This window comes from Chlorocebus sabaeus, chromosome 18, assembly GCF_047675955.1.
Source record: "Chlorocebus sabaeus isolate Y175 chromosome 18, mChlSab1.0.hap1, whole genome shotgun sequence".
Taxonomy (NCBI): Eukaryota; Metazoa; Chordata; class Mammalia; order Primates; family Cercopithecidae; genus Chlorocebus; species Chlorocebus sabaeus.
In genome coordinates, this window is record NC_132921.1 from 3,381,192 (window position 1) to 3,401,091 (window position 19,900).

At 47.9% G+C, this 19,900-nt stretch overlaps 1 protein-coding gene across 4 annotated transcripts in view; it reads left to right on the plus strand.

Moving 5' to 3' along the window:
- Positions 1-19,900, plus strand: part of MBP (myelin basic protein) — a 154,522-nt gene that overhangs the window by 21,989 nt on the left and 112,633 nt on the right. For all 4 annotated transcript variants that reach the window (XM_008013744.3, XM_008013743.3, XM_008013745.3 and 1 more), the window contains exon 2: positions 3,052-3,127. In XM_008013744.3, the coding sequence (XP_008011935.1) occupies positions 3,077-3,127 (51 nt within the window). In that variant the 5' untranslated portion in view covers positions 3,052-3,076. The remainder of the gene's footprint in view (positions 1-3,051; positions 3,128-19,900) is intronic.

Below are 19,900 nucleotides of genomic sequence, written 5' to 3' on the forward strand. Positions count from 1 at the left end.
GATGGGGGCTCCCACACATCCAGTTGTCGTTTTGTTCCTCTTGTCTTTCTTTTCCTGCTAGTCTATAAATTTTGCATTGAAGGCTAGAATTAACCAACCCTCAGTGATCCATATAAATATTCTTTATATTCATCTGAGAGGCCAGTCAAATGCAAGTAAGTAGGCTTGTGTAGTCAAATCCAACGAGGTATATTCAGAAGTCTGATCTGGACTTGAGTTATTTTCACCGATTCTGTGTCCAGTATTCTTGAGTTTTCTAAATCATGATTAAGATCAGTCATCCCAAGCGTAATCTAGAGTTGTGCTATGAAGCATGATAACATTCGATCAGAACAAACTGACTTGGAAGAAACACGGCCCCTCTCCGAGGAGCAGTTCAGCACCTTGTGAGCAGATTTCAGCTACGTTCAAGAGCCCTTAGCCCAAAAATAGCTCTCTTTGTCTACCAGCAAGTCCCAAAAGATTTACCTGTCCCATGTGATTCTGATTTGGGACAAGTCCTTGGAGCTCTGTTTTCTGGAGGAGTGAGTGTTGCATGTGGGTTTGCCTAGTCCCAGCGTGAGGAGATGGGAGGAGGAGGGTGACAGGTGGATGGAGCCAGGGAACAGGAAGGGGACTGGGCAGGTGAGGGCTCCGAGGAGGCAGAGGTGAGATGATGCCTGGGCCAGGAACAGGCACTTGGAGAACACAGCCGGTGATAGGAGGCTCTTATGTCTGGACAGGCAAAATGCTCCCCAAGGTCCAAGTTGTCAGCCTTAACTAAGGGCAGTTACCTATTTTTGCCTGTGTTTCGCTTTGAATAGACCACTTCTCATTTCTTTTTTTTTTTTTTTTTTTTTTTTTGAGATGGAGTCTCACTCTGTCGCCCAGGCTGGAGTGCAGTCGCCGGACCTCAGCTCACTGCAGGTTCCGCCTCCCGGGTTTACGCTATTCTCCTGCCTCAGCCTCTCGAGTGGCTGGGACTACAGGTGCCTGCCACCTCACTCGGCTAATTTTTTTGTATATATATATTTTTTTAAGTAGAGACGGGGTTTCACCGTGTTAGCCAGGATGGTCTCGATCTCCTGACCTCGTGATCCGCCCGTCTCGGCCTCCCAAAGTGCTGGGATTACAGGCTTGAGCCACTGCGCCTGGCCAGACTGCTTCTCATTTCTTAAATAGGAAGATGGATTGAGAGATATTTGACGTGTTTTTATTCTATAACGTGTGTCCATCCTGCAAGCTCTTAATATTTAGTTAAAACAACACCACATGGAATTAGAGAGCCAGAATTAGAACGGGAATGACAGCCCCTGTGTACCCAGGGATCAAAGCAACATCTCACGAGGAACACACCCATTCTTTCTTAAAAAAAGAACACGGTGAATTTGGCCTTTCCCTTGGTTAACCCACTCTTATCCAGTAAGGCACCACACCTGCAACAAGCCCTTATTTCCCAATGAGAAGATTGCCCCTTCAAGGTTCTTTTGGTTGTCCAATTGAAATAAATTGGGAAGGCAGAATCGCACTGGACACCGAAATCCTCCGCAAAGGTAGCCTTGCGTTTTTAAAAATCATACATATCAAAGTATTATATTTTTCACTCTCATGCCACAAAGCATGGGGAATGCACCTGATTCTTGCAGGTGGGTTGTGTTCATATCATCACTAGAACTGCATCTTTGATTTCCCCGAGCATCATCTGTGGGCACTTTGACCTAAGTTGCTTCAAGTACACATGTTTTAAATCTCCCTGCGCGAGTGCCTCACTGGAAGTCTTATGGCGGGCCCCAGTTTCCATCACACATCATGAAGGTGGGTGGGGTTTTCCCTCTGCGGTCGGCTGCTAGTCGTCTCCCACACAGTGAGGGAGGCGGACTCCGGGATGGCGACTGTGCTGTAGGCGTTTGCTTCTCTTCTCTGTAATCCTTCCAGCGGCTGTGGGGTGATGAGGTTGCCCGCCTGCAGAAAAGTGTCCTCAACCAGTCCTCCTGAGCCACCAAAAAGGGACCCGGGAACGCGGGAGATGGAAAAGCTTGGCTGTCGGGCAATTCTCTTTTCTAAAGAGAGACTTTTGAGGAACACAATTTGCATTGTGTTCGGGCATCTCTACTATTTTGGAGAGTCCCCTCGCCCCACGTTCAGAAGACGGTTCATCTTGTTCCCTCTCAAGGAAAGCTGTTCCTGGTTTTCTACAGGAGAATGGGTACTCACACCTTTTTGCAAAAGAGTACATCCATCATGGAAAACATGTCGTTGTCCTTAAAGACTCTGGTCACCTGCAGCCAGTGGCCCTCAGCTGGGGGACCCCAAGGCCAGGCTACGTCCCGCAGGAAGGCTGGAAGGAACAATTTGCTTGGAATGGGTGTGGCTCAATTCTTCTATTCTTTGCACATCTTGGGGAAAAATCATAAATGTGCTGCTAAGGTTTGGGTTAGAAAATAAAAATGAGGAGTAACATGCTTTTTAAATCCAACTTTATCTTCCCTACAAATTCTGCAGATTCTTTGGACACTTGTCGGTTAAGCTGTCCTTGGTCTGATGTTGGCTCTTTCTGTGCTCACATGGTTTCTTTAAAGCAGTGAGCATGAATAGCTTCTTACTACCTTTTCGTTTTAGAAGAATGTCAGCACCTTTCTGACATCTCAGCTCATCTCATTACAATACACCTGAGTGTGGGATGTAATTCTCTGTATGTGTACATATGTATGGATGGACAGATGGATGATGGGTGAATAGACAGATATTTCTGTACGTATACACAGATCTATAGGATTTCTTGAGACGGGTTGAAGTGTGTTACCGAACAGAATTTGGATGTTGGTGCGGTTCTGTTTTCTAGCTCTTTGCATGGGATCAAAAGATAGCATTTGTTAATAAGATGACTTGGATGTGTCTCTTCTATTTTCAGGGCCTTGGTTTCCTCTTCGCAAAAATGGGCTTTTTATATATTTATATATATATATATATATATATATATCTCACAGGAGTGTCTTTCTGATGGAAAAACAATATCGAAAACTCTAAGAGCACTAGACTTAAGGCTAACACTTTCTTTCCCTTCTCTTTTAGCCTCTGAAGAGCCGATCCATTCAGGATGGGAAACCACGCAGGCAAACGAGAATTAAACACCGAGAAGGCCAGTACGGTAAGATAGGAGCTGATCCTACAAATGCGCATGTCGTTTTCTTATTAAACATAAATCCCCTTGGTGTGTCAGAGGCTACGGGCTTGGGCTCTTGCTGCTACACTCTTCCCTGACAGCTGGGTGGAAGCCTGGCCCTTGTTACTACGATTAATTATTATTAATTTATTCAGGAAGATTGCATGGCAATAGGTAGGTCCTGACCTTGCAAAGAAATAGAGGAATGAAGGAAGGGAAGGAGTTAGGAAGAAGAAAGAAAGGGAGGAAAAAAGAGACACAGAGAAGGAGAAAGAGAAAGAGGGAAACGAGGAGGAGAGGAAGATGACGCAGCCCTTCCTCTTGGTCCACGTTCTGTGATTGGTCCTTGAAGTATCAAGAGGCTCTCAGAGAGGAAACAGATTGTAAATTCCTTTGCTCTCGTGCAAAAATACGTTTGATTTTTTTTAACATTTTTATTTTTTAGATAAAGGTATTTCCAAACTGCATTCTCTCTAATTAGCTACCGGCTTGAAAGAGCATGACAATTTACACCAATTCATGAACGGTGAAACACATCAGATTTTCTTTTAGTTCAAAAACCTAATTCCATCTACTAAGGTCCCACTCCTTTCTTCTCACCCACCACGGAGTTTGCCTCTGACTTTTCACTCTGGTCTGGTTCTGGAAGAACTCACACTGAATCCCAGAGGTCTGGCGAAAGGACGGGAAATACTTGAGCTGTTTCTTTGGACCTCTCCTAAATCGATACCCTCCTTTCTCCGGCGTGTGGCTACTTGGCTCCTCACCAGTTGTCCTTGCTTTGGGGTCATGCTCTGGCCTGAATGCGTACTGGAATCTCCCAGAGACTTTTCAGACCTGCCAGGGTCTCTGCCCTCCTCAGATCCCAATGCAGCCGTGGGCATTTTTCAAAGCTCTCCAGGCTCTAGAGCCAAGGTTCCAGGTTCCTCCTGCTCCCATGTGTCTTGTACTTTGGCTGCCAGGATTTTCCTCTTTTGATTGCATATTCACCCTCCTGCCTCTAGAACTTCCAGGAAGCCCTTAGCACAGACTAAAGTCCAAGGTCCTCAGCCTCTGGCTCCAGCCCTTCTTCAGTCTCACTATCACTGGCCTTTCCAGTGGCGGCTCCTCTACAGCTCTTTCCTCACCCTTATCAGGGAACATTTGGAAAATACAGTTAAACAAACAGGAAACTGCAAATTAAACATCATGCGAATCCTTCTGGCTAGTAAGAATTCATCTTCTTTGTATTTCTAGTGCAGCATTCGGCCACTGTCCGCCTAATTTGAAGGCATCGGCTTCCTCTGTCCGATTCGGGTTCTCTACATTGCCTTTGGGTCCCCTGTGGTGCCCTGAATCAGGGTTCTGGACCCTTGTCCCACTGAGACGCTCAGGACAGATGATCCAGTGATGTTGACAAGGACCACAAATGCCCAGGGGTCCTAGCTGCCTGTCTCTCGGCCTACTCCTCTCTCTGTGCTGGAGAATCATTTCAGATTGTGAGGAGTAAGCCTGCCAGTGTGCACAGAACTGTGGACCCACACTAATTTGTATGGGGCGGTCCTTGCTCTTGGTCCACATGGTGTGATCGGTCCCAGAAGTATCAGCAGGTTCTCTGAGAGGGAAGAGGTTATAAAAGTCCTTTGCTCTGATGCAAAAATACTTTTGATTTTTCAACGTTTTTTATTTTTTAAATATATATATTTTCCCTCAAGGGAAATTATTCCATTTCATTGGTACTTTAATTCATCAAATTATGTGTGCTCCAACTTGCGGCAGATGTGGTGCACTGGAATGTCCAGCTGCTGAAGATGGGCTCGGGTTAGGATCAGGGGAAGATGGGCTAGGGTTAGGGTCAGGGGAATCCCCGACTTACACCCGGAATGCTTTAGAAATATCCGCGGAATTGAACGGAATTGAATTTCAGTCTCCAGACCTCTTCACTGTGGTCTGTAGTGCATTTTTATTTAATAGTCATAATAAACTTGGAAGAAATGTGGCCTTTTCTGATTTGTACTTTAACTCAATTTCTGTGTCAGCCACATGAGTATTTTTCCATGATTTGCTTTCAGATCATCCATGGAAGGTGAATAGGTGACTATATACTGTTCCTGTGTATATTTTATCTTAATTAAGTGATAAACAGTATTTAGTTTCTTACCTAAGGATTTAGAAAGACTGGCTTTATAAATATGTAAATGGTTCTAGTCAATGTCGAATGGGGGAGTTGACTCATTATGTTAGTCAGCCTGTACTTAAACTGTATCACAGATAATGTCAGTGTTATAATTAGTAACGACCATAAATGTATTAAGTTACTAATTTATTAAGAACATGGCTTGGATACAGTATCTGCACCAGGAGGATTAAGTTTCAGCTAAAAGTGAAAGTGGAAAAAACAGCTCTGCTCAGAGATCTCTAGGCTGTTAACACTGGTGGTATTTTAAGTCTTAGAATGACTGATTTGCAACTCCAGTTTCAAAAAACCTCTCTGTGGTGTACAGTTTCTTTCCTGTTGTTTGACACTGTAAAACACCCACATATGTTTTTAATTTGTTTAATGCTATCAGAGTAAGATTGTTGAGCCATAGCAAAGCCCATACTTAGGCCTTTGTTTTCTGAAATCACATGTTTAAAGTTCTGATCATTTAAAAACCTCAAAACTTGGAAAATTTAAAACTCTGATTCCTGTAGGTGGTTTTAAGAAGAGCTTTTTTTTTTTTCTTTAAACTTGATGGGAAGTATTTCATGCCCTTCCAAGAACATGCCCTGTGATGCTGCATAGCTTAGTAGAGCATTTAAACTTGAACCACAAAAGAAAACGTGACGTGAGCTCCAGCCGTGTCGCCTACCACTCTGTGGATTTCTGTCTGTGATTCTGGGAGTCATTTTCCCCCTTAGGAGAGAGTCAAGGAAAGCTTCTGTCAGTTTCAGGTGCTGGTTACTGATCTGTCAGCAGGGAGGGCAGCTGCAGCAGGGTCTGCCCGTCCATCCCACACACAGCCTCTGCGGAGCCGCCCCACTGCCCAGCCCCGGCTGCTCAGGGCCACCTCCTCCCCGCCCTGCTGCCACCTTCTCCACCCCTCCCCACCCACACCCGATGCCTCTTTCCTCTGCCTTCATAGAGCCTGCGGCCGAGTGCTCTGATACACACCCTAGTGATTTGCTAATCATCCGACTTCTTCCCCTCCGACAACTTTCCTCTCTCTGATGCCTCCATCTCTAAGCCTGGAGCATCCCCAGCACATAACTGGCTCACAGATGTTCGAAAGAGTAAATGAATCATACCTACTTCCTAACTTCTTTTTCACATAAAAGCTCAGTTTCCTGAGCAGGCTTTGGGTGCCGTTGGCTGCTGGGGAGGTGGTGGGGAGGCCTCGTCCGTTGCCTGCAGGAGCTTTCAGTCTCCTTTGCAAGTTTTGCCCTCAGTGACTCAGGGCTTTGAAATTTGCTTCTCTCTCGTCCCGAATAAGCCACAGCAGGATGTCAGAGGAAGAGAAGCTAACTAAAAGGTTAACTGTGGAATTTCTCTGATGGGTGAAGAAAAAGACACTTTTCTGGAGTTGCAGTGTTAGTCCAATCATGTGGGGCACAAGTGCCTGGTAACCAGTGGTTGAGCCGCCTTCCTGGGCCAGTCGGGGGTCAGAACAGGAGATGTCAGATTCGGGGAGAAACACTCCGCCCATCAGAGGAGCGGGCAGCCTGCCCTCCTGACGCGTGATTCACTCGTGTGGATGGAGTGTAACTCCCTCCAGGCAGGCTCAGGTTCAGCGCACAGCTCTGCTTCTCAGAAACGAAGAAACTCCTGTTCTGCCTTTGACTCCTTATGTTTTTTTTTAAGTTGCAGGGAAATTTGGTTTCCAAATGGTTCTGCCTCACTAATTTACCAGCTTTTTATCACTCTGCCCATTTGGTATTTGGTTCTCCGTCTTACTACAGAACTTGGTGGAACCCAAGAAGGAAAGGGTACCAGCTGCCCTGGAGAACCCAGGGACGTGCCTCAATGCCAGGAGGGGAGCAGGGGGCAAGACTCACCCACAGAGGGACACCCTGTCTCGGGTAGTCTCTGCCTGCCTGGCAGTCCTTGGGCCTTAGGACATAGACACTTGGCTTCACTGGCTGCTGGAGGAATTCACTCCTTTTTGAGGAATTCACTCCTTTTTGGCATTGGGAATCAAAGGGGCTGGGCAGTTACCTTTGGGAGGGTCAGAAGCGCTCAGAACAGTGCCCATGTGCCTAGCCAGGCTGCTTGTGGCTTTTCTCCCTGGGCTTTCTCTAAATGCTGTGGATCTGATGACCTGTGGGCTTGCTCTGTGGGGTTTTCTGGTGATCGATGAGCCTCCTGGGGGTGATTCACTACGTGTTGAAAACACCACGAGGCCAGGTGCGGTGGCCCATGCCTGGAATGCCAGCAGTGCGGGAGGCTGAAGCAGGCAGACTGCCTGAGCCCAGGAGTTCAAAACCAGCCTGGACAACAAAGTGAGACCCCCCATCTCTACAAAAAAATCAAAAAATTAGTCGGGTGTGGTGGTGTGCACCTACAGTCCCAGCTACTGGGCAGGCTGAGGTGGGAGGATCACCTGAACCTGGAGAGGTCGAGGCTACAGTGAGCCATGATCACACCACTGCACTCCAGCCTGGGCAACCAAGTGATACCCTGTGTCAAAAAAAACACAAAAAAAACAAAACACACACAACACACACACACACACACACACACACACACACACACACATCAAATTCTATCTAGACCAGTGCTAACACTGTATTACTGCCTCCTGTGAGCCAGGGATTTTGCAGGCATTGTCTACATTGTACGTTGTATGAGTTCTTGGGCTGCCATAACAAAATGGCACAGACTGAATGGCTTAAATGACCGACATTTCTTCTGTCACAGTCCAGAAGACTGGAAATCCGACAGCAAGGTGCCAAGGGTTAGTTTCCTCTGCAGCCTCTCCTTGGCTTGTCAGCATGCTTGACAGCATCTTCTGTCTGCATCCTCCAGTGGCCGGTGTGTGTCTGTGTCCTATTCTCTGCTTAGAAGGACACCATCATGTTGGATCAGGGCCACCGTACTCCAGTGGGACCTCATTTGAATGTCATGGCTCTTTAAAGGCACCGTCTCCACATGCAGTCACATTGTGAGGCAGCGAGAGTTAGGACATCCACGTAGAGATTCAGGAGGAGCACAGTTAAGCTTATCACATGTGTTACTTGATAAACCCCAGCAGAGGCTGCACAATTAGAGACAGTAGAGAAGGAAAGCCCTGGGACTGGCATTTGCCACCACGTCTGACACCTCCCGTGGAAGGGACTCCACACCAGCAGCCACCTGCAGTCTCTGCCCTGTCCTCAGGAGACAGCAGACCTGGTTTCTCTTCTGCAGTCTCGGGTTGGACGCTTCCTGTGCAAGGTTCCTTCTTCCTGCCTCCTGCCACAGGCCCCCGCTGGTGGCTCCTCCCAGGGCAGGCAGGCATCTGCAGAGTGCTCATCTCCCACCTGCTGACTCGTGGCTTTGCGCAACCCTCCCCATGCTTAGGACCCTCAAAGGGTCATCTTCATTCTCCCAGGGACTAAGTCTCAGAGCTGGGCCCGGCCTGCCTGAGGCCTGAGGCCTGAGGCCAGGTAGCAAATGGTGGGGAAGCCAGAGAGCAAAGCTAGGCTGGGAGCCCCAGGTGGTGCAGCCGGGCAGACCAGGCCTGCAGCCCCAGGTGGCACAGCCGGGCAGACCAGGCCTGCAGCCCCAGGTGGCACAGCCGGGCAGAAGCAATCCCTGCATGGGAGTGTCAGTCTTCTAGTGGCCACAGGAAATGAGGAAAGGCAGATGAAATCATTTTAATGTCATGTCTTTTCTTTAGCCTAAGAAACCCCAAATGTCATGTAAGCAGAGAATCCATATAAAAATTGTTCATGAAATGGTTTACAATTCTTCTCCCACGAAGTCCTCACACTCAGGGATATATTTTAACTCATGGTTCAGTGTGGCCTGGCTACGTCTCAGGTGCTGGGTGGCCACACGTGGCTGGGACCATAGGTCTGAGCAGCACAGCTCCAACCCTGGCCGTGCCCACACACCCTGCCATCTATAGCCAGGCAGAACATGCTGAGACCCCCTGTATAGTGTACATCATGCAGTTCACCATCCCCTTTGTGCACGGTACCCATTGCTTGATAAATAAGTACTTTCTAAAGGAGTCAGAAAAAATTGAAAATTACCAATATTTTTCTCTGAGAGATACTTACAGGTCCAGTTTTTCACACACTCCCCCTCCCCTTGTATGAAATGAGTTGGGATTGATAAAGATGAGGAGGAGGGGAGAAGGATGCAGGGGAAAATGGAGAGGATGGGAAAGAAGAGGAGAAGAGGGAGGGGGAAGAAGGAGGAGAGAAGGAGAAGGAAGAGGAGGAGTGGGAAGGAAGAGGGGGAGGAGGAAGAGAAGGAGGCGGGGGTGGGGAGGAAGAGGGGGAGGGGGTAGTGGGCCAGGCTAATAAATGCAGTTGTAAGGGCTGCCAGGGATAAAAATGCAGTGCAGAGGAGGAACCAGGAACGGCCCGTTTAAATCTGCCCAGACTCAGAGGCCGCTTAGGGCCAATGAGAGTGATGTTTCCCGAGGTGCATCCACACCCCCGTCCAACTCTGCCTGCCTTGGTGGTGCCTCAAAGCCCTCCTAAGCCCTTACGGCAACGTAAAGGCTCAGACCTGGGACCTTAGCACCTTAGCACAGGTTCTGAGCCAAGAGCTGTGGCTGAGCCCTGCAGGTGTCATGGCATTTATCAAGTCGTCTTGCCACGAATTTTCGCTGACAACAGACAGCCTGTTTTTAATTCCTGAGTGGATCGATCGTGCTCTTTCCAAGTGCAGGTGAAAATTAGTTGTTTAGGAATGTTTGTTTGTTCATTCCTGCATTCATCCGTTCCCACACACACATATTAAAAATACTTCTTATTGAATGCCTATTCTGCATAGGACACTGCAATAAACTTTGTGATTGAAAATTCCGGCTTCACCACCAGCTAGTTAGGTGATCTTGGGCAAGTTACTTTCTCTCTGTGTGTTTACTTACGATGATAACATGAAACGATGATAACATTATATAAAGTGAGTGAGTCCACATGTGTTGTGCTCTTAGAACACCCCCTTGTACATAGTAAGTGCTATGTGTTTGGTGTTACTAATTTTCTTCTTACTGGTATTATTTAAAAAAAAAAAAAAAAAGTGTAAGTCCCTGTGTCTGTCCTCAGAATAGCTCACAGTCTAATCAGGAGACCAACAAAATTACGAAAGCACATTCAGAGCAATGATGAGTGTGAAGAGCTCCGGACAGAAGCAGGGCTCCCTGGGGCTGTGGAGCCCACAGGCCGGCAAGAGAAACTACAGGGAGGGCTTGTATCAGAGGGAGAGACGGGGTGTCCTTCCCCATTTCCCAGGGTTGAGACAAGCATAAGCAAATATTTACATACTGTATTTTTTTTAAAAAAAAGACTTGATTTGGGGCACCTGCTGCAAACCTCTCCCACTCAGTATCGCCAAGGCTGTAGGGTCTGGTTGTCCCCCAACACCGGCTCCACCCAGTCCAGCTTTACCCCAAGAAGAGCTCTGCCTTCCAGAACACCTGGCTCTGCACACCCACCCAAATGTAACTCACAGAGCGATTGCTGGGAGACAGCCACCCTCTGTGATGAATCTGCATCACTGTGTGAGTGGCTGGCAGCTCCTTACACATCCCATTGAGATCGCCGTCTCTGAGAGGATGCCCGCTGGGTGAGGCTGCAATTTATTAACACAGGTTGGAATCGTCTCAGGCTGTGTAGAAGACGTCTGGCTCTGCAGATGGCCCTGGCTGAGATTCTGGCTCCCGAGGGTAGCTGCTTTCCTCTTGAATCCTGGAAGCTCTAAGCTCCCTTGTCCCCTAGGACATCACCCAGAGCAGCAACGTCCTGCGGAAAAGAATGTCAGTGGCATCTTTTGTTACACAGAGGAGATGGGATCCTTCCGGGTGACTAATAGCTGAGAGGGAGGGAGACAATCAGGAGAGCCAAGAAGAGAGATGGGTCCCAGAAGCGGAAAGTTGTCCACAACAGGAAGAGCTGCCACAGGGCTCCCCTCTGCCCAGCCCCTGCAGACCCCATCTTCACAGGGTGGAGAGCTGGGGTCCCAGCATCTGTGAGCTGTGACCTTTGGGAATTCACCTAACGATTATCCAAAGGATCAGGGTTGGGGAGCCCCTGCCCCGAGTTGGCCCACAGTGGGGCTCACTCATGTTGCCCAGTTTGGGGAGTGTCTGTGGAAGGCTCCAGAACAGGCCTGGTCTCTGGGGACCCTGTACCCTTCCCAGGTGCTCCCTGCTCCCCTACTTCCCACCAACCCAAAGGAGTGGGGTTTGTGGTGGCCTTGAGTTATTTGTCAATATTTGAATTCTTTCACTTTGTTTTTTGAACACTGTCTCAGTTTACAGGGGAATGAACTTCAAGAAGAGAGGGCTAAAGACCTTATTATTTCTTTTTCTCGTATGAAACTCACAAGGCTTGCTAATTAGAAACAGTAAACCAGGAACCTTGAAAAATAAAAACACAACCTGTAGTTTATCTTCACACACTCTTACATTTGCCCAAAATGGGTGAAATCAAGTGGGGAGCTCCTACAACCTTCCAAAACCTAACAAGCAATAATAACTCTGAAAACCTGCTTTTCGTCTGTGGGTGGGCTGAGAAAAGCTGGCCTCTGGGCTTTCCCTGGTCATAATATCTGGCTCAAAAAGGTTCTACAAAGATGCCTAGCAATATTTCTGGATTTTTCTATTTAATCAGCTTAAGAAAAAAGATACCACACTTAAAAATAAGATCTAAGGGCCTGCAAAATCGTATCTGAATTTTACAGTGGAGAGTAACTTATTCGTCTGTTTGGTGTTCCAAATTAAACAGATTTTTTTTTTATTTAAGCTGCACATCAAATCTAAGTGCAGACAGGAGGAATGAGGCGCACACTCTGTACCTCTCCAGGGGTAATCACACCCCCTGCAGAATCTGCTCCATATTTAATTGTCATTAAAACCCAACTCTTTCTTAATGACACTCTCCAGATACTATTAAAATGACATTCTGAGAAATGAGACATTTAGTTTACAAATATACACAAAGGCATTGAAGCAATTCAGCTCTTTCCATCAACATGTAAATAGAATCTTTCACTTTGACGGGAAAAATGCTTTTCCTTTAAAACTACTGACAACCCAGCTGTGAAATGTCACTGACTTTTTCCAACTAGGAGTTATTTTCTCACGGCCATTCCTTTATGGAATCATAAATCCTGCAACATTTTATCTTACGTGCAAGAGCTTGTCAGGGTATTTAACATCTTCAGTGAGTTCTGTTCTTGTCATATCATCCTCAGAAATGAAAAATAATTATATTTTAAGCCATCACTAGCTCACAGCTGCTTTATGCAATCATCTCTCTCCACAGTAAAATTAAGTCCAGGAGCGTAAACTTTCTTTTTGCTGATGGAGGTGTCCTCAGGCCCAAGTGGTCCATGCACACAGCGGGTGCTGATGTTGAGGGACTGTTTGGTAAAGGAATGAATCCTGACTGCCCAGGGGTGTGTACGCAACATCTCCAGACATGCTCCTGCCCAGAGGCAGGTCCAGACGCCACAAGACTGGGTGACATCTGAGGACATAAATGTGAAGGGGGCAGGAAAAGCCATCCATCCTCCCTGGAGAACAGCAGAGGTGGGACTGAAGCCCAGACACGTCAAACCTCCAAGTCAAACCTCCAAATCCAACATGCTGCCTGTCCCTCTCTTACACTTCCTCTTGCAATTATGTGTTGAAACCGACCCCTGTCACCATACCTGTTTCACAGAAAGGAAAGCCCGATCACTCAGAAAGTCACTTCCTTCCGGTCATCCAAACCCACGCCTGGATTGCTGTGACATGGCTGTCATGCCATTGAGCGCTCAATTCCCTGGGAAGTTTTTCCTTTCTGATCTGACTCCAGTGTGCTGGCAATTGACAGACCTATTCGTGTAAAATTTCTATTTTATAGGTAAGTCACATGAGCAGATTTTTTGAGAACTCATGTAATTCTTAAATTAGTCATTTAATATATGTTTAAAAGCTTAGGGAACTGAAAAGTAGGGGCTGAAGACACCGATCTCGCCTGACGCTTGGACACATGCAAGCACTGAGCGATGCCTGGAAAATCCTTAGATTGTGTGGGTGCCAACAGGCTTTTTATTGTACCTTATCTTCGGCAGAGTTTAGAGCTCTTTCACACACACCTCACACACGACAAACCTCTAGAAAACGCTTGAACTCAATCGCAGAATATGAGGCGATCTCTTAGTAGGTAGACAGTGCATTAAAATGGCCACACGACGTGGTAACAGCTCACATTTGTTAGTAACTTACTATCCAGACACCCCACTGTGCCACCTTCCAGCAGGATGTTCTGTAATAATGGAGATGTGCTGCCGGGTTACACGTTAGCCTCTAGACACATGTGGCCACAGCACATGAAACGAGACCCGTATAACTGAACAACTGTGTTTTTAATGTCATATATTTTTAAGCAATTTAGATGGAAATGGCCACAGTTGCAAGCGACTCCCCCCGGGAAAGCAGAGCTCTCCTGCGTGCTGGCTGTGGCAACCCCTTAGTCTCCCATTGCCCTACAAGACAGGTATTAGCTCTGTTTGTCGATGAGAAAAATTGGGGTGTTTCCCAAAATCGTACAAAAGTTAATTTTGAGTTCAGAGGTAAAGTTCTCTGAAAAATACAGTCACACTTATGAATGCCCCAAATTGAAAAGGACAGTGCTGATGTGCTGTAAACCACAGCACAAATGTAAAAGTAAGCTGTCCAGCGCTCACCTCAACGTGGGAGAGTCCTACCGTCGTCATTTAACATGGCACCCCCAGTAAAGTGCCCCCGTTAAGCTGTGCCTCCTGCAGAGTCGGGGAACCTGCACTTACGAGCAACAGAACTTTGTGTGGACTGTCTCTGGATGTGACACACCCCAGAAAGCCGACCCTGATGACTTGTTTAGTGCTTCTATAAAACTTCGGTGAGGTCCTAAAGAGAGGAATAAAATAATACAGAAAAGGCATCCTTTTAAAGAGAACCTTTAGGCCGGGCGCAGTGGCTCACGCCTGTAATCCCAGCACTTTGGGAGGCCAAGGCGGGCAGATCACGAGGTCAGGAGTTCAAGACCAGCCTGGCCAACATGGTGAAACCCTGTCTCTATTAAAAATACAAAATTAGCCGTGTGTGGTGGTGAACACCTGTAATCCCAGCTACTCCGGAGGCTGAGGCAGGAGAATCGCTTGAACCCAGGAGGCGGAGGTTGCGGTGAGCCGAGATCGCGCCACTGCACTCCAGCCTGGGTGACAGAGCGAGACTCCATCTCAAAAAGAAAAACAAAAGAGACCCTTTAAAAACCCGTGAATAGTTGATAACCTGGTTACAGGAAGAAAACCCCAAATGGAGCCATGTCTGACCTGAGAATGAGCGTAAGGCATGGTACTGGTGTGGTTTTATGAAACTGTGTTTGCATTTGGGAGCCATCAGCCTCCCCTAAAGTGTAAGCATGCTTGCCAGCTGCTGGGCAGGGTGTCCTGCGCGGCCCGTGAAGCAGTTGCAGTGCCCGCCCATGGGAATTTCTTGTGAATGTTGTGTTCGAGATGCAGAATTTCTTAGTGATGTTAGAGAACAATCTTACGAGGTTTACACTTGATAGCAGCCTCCCAAATGTTTTGAGTCAGTAACGTTTTGCTTCTGGAGGAGATTCACAGAGGAAGTCCCTCATCCATGCCTGCTGGAAAGCACATCTGAAGGCCTTTCTGGTTTTGGAGGTATGGAAGTGGGCATCTTGCTTCATCTGATAAACTGGTGACCTTTGTTAAAATACCTTTGTTAAGTTGAAATGCAGTGATTAAAGACATAAGGCATAATTAGCAAACAAGGGCAGCCTCTCCACAACCTGTATTAAAAATAATGTGGGGGTGATCGTGAAGTGGTGCCTCAGGGCAATGTAAACCTGCAGGGCCTCCACACCGTGCACTTTGTGAACACGCCAAGCCTGTGGCTCTCTCCTCATGCTGGCTTCCATCTGCTGCGGCTCCCAGACCCAGCTCTGGTCATCCCTCTCGAGGTGGTACCTGGGACCCTCGTATGAACCTCTCTCCAACCAATTCCCTGATGCTCCCGGAGAGCCGGCCCAGCCTCGACCCCGGGTCTGGCTGAGGGTCCCACAGGGCTCCAGGAACATGATCCAGCGTCTGCTCAGACAACCCAGGGCGGGCACTCAGGCAGTGGGGACGTGGGCTCTGTTCTTTTGCTCACAGCACGGGCATTCTTGGCCTGGGAGTTAGCTTCCCAGCACCATTTTCGTCAGCAACTATGACCCAGTTTGCAAGCGGCCAACTGTAAACAGTTTTTGGGAGCACAGCATTGAGCGCTGGTTGCTGCATATAAGTGACAGAAACACAACATTTCTTTGTGTGAAGTCGGAAACAGTGGAATATGCACGCGGGGCCGGTGTGTTCCACACTGAGCAGGCCAGCAGGCGTGCCTCTCGTCACTGTCACAGACTGTACCGGGGGTCAGGGGAGCTGCTGAAGGAAACGGCCGATTTCGTGAAATGAGGAGCCTGCTTCTCCCAGGTGTCTGGCTGGTTTGTCCGCTTGTTTTTAGCTGGACTCCGAAAGCTCCCCCTTCCTTATTTCTTCCTTCACTGATCATGTTCCTCAATTGCATCCCTGCGTCTGTGACTCTAGGTGGCTTGGTGAGATCTGGCAGCTGGGAGGCCAGGGAAGGGAGGATCTCAGCCTGTATCCAAGACGACACAAAACCTGCAGAGCAGGGCTGATTTCATTCAACAGGGTTTTTAAGGTGGAATGGTGCTGGAGTTATGGTGGAATTCTCGAGTTTGGGTCTGGTTTGCGTGTGTCCATTTGAATCTGGAGAGGGCGGCGCTGAGTGCGGCCTGGACGAATTCTGTTCATCAGTTATTGCCAACGTCCCGGCCTGCGTTGCCATGACGACGCTCCCTCCTGGAAGAGTGGCAGGGCTGCGTTTTCGGGTGGGGAGCGCGTTCTGCGCCCTCCTGCGGATGCCCCCGCGAGGGACCGAGGGAGGGTGCGGCCTGCCGGGGAGTTTGTTTCTAGTCACCAGGCGGCTCAGCGCTGGCCGCGGCCCTGGGCGTAGGTGAGGCGCCGAGCACTGTGCCAGGTCATTTCAGAAACGTGTAATTGCCGCCGTGTAATTGCAGCTGTGCAGACAGGTTTATTTTAGACTCTGGAAGTGGAAAGCATGTCCTTTCATCTAAAATCTGTGCTTGCTTTCACTATTAGGAAATAACTTTTTTATATTCAATAAAGTGCACTTAAAATGCTTTAAGTAAGATGAAACCTGAAAAATCCAACCTTCAGAATGATGTTCCCTATCTTCGGCAATCTGGTTTTAAAAGTTTAAATTTGGAAGTGAGACTTTTTATATGATGGAATATGTTTGTGAAAAAGTATATCTCTGTGTTTGTAACTGTGCATATGTGGTGTGTGGGTGTGCACGTGTGTACATGTATGTATGGGTGTGCGGGTATGTGGTATATATATGTGTATAGGTGTGTGTGTGTGTCTGTGGTGTGTATACATATATGAGGATGTGTGTTGTGTATGTGTGGCATGTATACATGTATGGGATGTATATGGTGTGTATATGTGTGTATGTGGTGTGTTTTCATGCATGGGGATGTGTGGGGGTATATACATGTGTGTTCATGCATGTGTGCATGTGTGTGGTGTGTATATATGTATAGGGATATGGGGGTTCCTGCCTGTCATTCTCTTCACTGCAGTTTGATGCCTGCATTAATCTAATTATCATATTTTAAAATGTAATCCTCATAGAATTATAAATTCAATATTACATTTCTGCAGCCTTTGATACTTGGAAAACAGAGTCATTGCTACTAAAGAATTTATTAAATATTAAATTAAATAATTTATTGAATGCGTCCTAAATTATGCTTGAGCACAATTCATATATAACCAAAAACAAGCTGTAAGTCAGGCAATTTGGTAATTATACTAATTATCCACAGTGATTTAGGATAAGCGCAATGTAGATTTGTTAGCTGTGTGCGGCCTCACTGTATGATCTCATAATTGCGTTGAGGCACCTAACAAAATACCAGTGTCTAGAAATGTTCATGTAAAGGGCTAGCTTGCATGTTGTTTTCAAATGCGTGGTAGGAATTTACCTCTTTTAGGAATCAGTTTGAGGAATGTCCTGTGAGCACAGCCCAGGCTCCCTCTCTGCCCTCTCACAGCAGACCTGGACTCCAGGTGCACCGCCGCCTCCCCCACCACCTCCGTGCCAGCACGGGGGCTCTTCCTCCCTTTCGTCCTGCCCAGTCCTGGTCCTGTGTGAGGTCGCCCCTTCTTTTCTCCTCCCAGGGGAACAAGGGCAGAGTCATTTAAGTTGCGACTCCCCAGTCGTCCTGCAGATAGGCAGGGGGAGCACAGCAGACACAGTGCTAGAGGGCATGGGTTCAGAGAGGAGAGTCCACGCTGAGCCTGGGCTTCACCATCCCAGGGTCAGGAAGGTGAGGCTGAGAAGGGGTGCCTGTGAGCCAGGAGGATGGACAAGTGCATCGTGTCCAGAGTGAGGTGTTAGGAAACGTCCCACCAAGGAGACAGCACGGGGCCATCAGACACCCGGGAGTCTAAGAGAGATGGAGACTGAGGACTGGCTTTGCGGGCACACCTGGAAGTCACAGCTGCGGGGACAGAGCCACCTCGGTGGTGAAAACTCAATCAGTGTTGGTTGGTGAGGAAATGGCAGGAGGAGATTGGACTGGTGTGTATGGAAGTCTGTTTTGAGTTTTGCTGTAAAGAGGAGCTGAGACTCAGAGTGGTAGCTGGTGAAAGGATGGATCCAAACAGTGTTGTGTGGTATGGACATGCGAGTGTGAATGAATAGCACGTTGCCCGCTGAGGCAAACGGGAGGATGAGAGGGTACAGAGATGTCTCTGGTTTTAATTTAGTAACATTTAATTTCATGCTTGCTAGAGTTGCGACTTTGTTTTGAAAGGAGGAAAGCACGTTTGTCTCAACCTCAGGCATCGGGGGCTAGACATTACTACGTGGCCCCAGGACTCTCACTGAGGCCAGTTTACACCTTCATTTAAGGTCAAGGCCCCTCTGACAGGTGGGCCTCCATGTGACTGCTGACCAGGGAGAGCAAGGCCACGCCGCATAGAAGGCCACTGCCTTCACCTGCACCTGAGAAGCTGCAGGTCACAGTTCAGCAAATCCAACCAAGGCTTGGAGGTGTGCCAGCAGTACTGTCTGATCTGTGAGTATCTGAATATCGTGTCACAGCCAGGGACCCAGATGAAGATGCCATTCTAGGTGGTGTGAGGTTTGGGTTTAGGAATGCATGCCTAGGAATTAGGGCAGGAAGAGACAAGGGCCTGAACTGCCTTCTCATCACCTCCTGCAGATATTTCAGGCAGATGCACCAGCCAGACTCCCTACGCTGTATTTTTGCTGTCAGACCAAGAAGAAAATATTCCTAAAAATCATGGCAGGATGGGACCCTCTGGCCTGAAAAGTACTGTAGCCTCCAAGAGTGGCTGCTCTCACGAACTGCCACACGCTGAATGCCTAAAACAACAGGAATTTCTTAGGGACCTGGAGGCCAGAAGTCTGACATCAAGGTGTGGGCAGGGTCATGTTCCCCTGCCTGGGACGGAGGCTCTGTGGAAGAACCCCTGCGGCCCCTCAGGGCTTCTGGAGCCTCCTGCCACCATTTCATGCCTTGAGGCTGTGTCCCTTCGTCTCTCCAGTTTCTGCCCTGCCTTCTCCCTGCCTCTTCTCTTCTTTGTGTAGCTCTGTTTTCTCTTCTTAGGACACCAGTCATTGGATCAGAGCGTACCTGGATAACCTGGTCTAGTAAGGGAGGAATTCCTGCCCTAGGGCCATGGAGATGGCCGTGCACTTGACACCTGACACTGGCCAGGTGAGGTGTGAGTCACTCTACTCACAGCCCGAGGGAGGAAGACAGGGCCTGCCAGGCAGGGCCACACAGGGGTCACACCTAGGAATGGAATGAACACCCAGGGGCTGTGGAGGGAGGGCTGTGTAGTTCAGAGAAGGCAATGCCCTCTGTGTCCTTTATAGTATGAAAAAGGCAGGTGCCCCGTGTCCCGTGGGAGGATGTGACGGGCTACGTGAGTAATTCCACCAGCTGTCAGGGAACCAAGGCCTGTGATGCAGGGTGAGCACCACTGTGCCCCGCCCTGTGACAAGGAGGGTGGGTGGCTGGGGCCTTGTCCACCGGAGCAGGGGGGTGTCCACACATAGACTCAGGCCTTGATTTTAGGCCTTGTAGCCCATGCAGACTGATCTCATCTGGAGATCCTTAACTTCATTAAATCTGCAAAGACTCTGTTTCCAAATAAGGCCAGCTTCAAGGTGCTAGGGGCTAGGACTTGGGCATATTATTTTTTGGGGGAAAAGGGACACAACCCACTGCAGGCATCATTGCTGATTTGAATATAAAAGGTGGATTTGTAAATTTTTATTCAAAAAACTTTTTTTATCCCACTGATCTTTTGTATTATTATAAAAACCATAGTTTGTTTTAGAGAAATAAAACAAAAAAGCACAAAAAAACTGTTTAATCTCTAATAATGGCAACTTTAACCAATGCTAATGATTTACAATATCTCTAGAACATTTTAATCTGCATGTGGTTATTATCATATGCATGCGT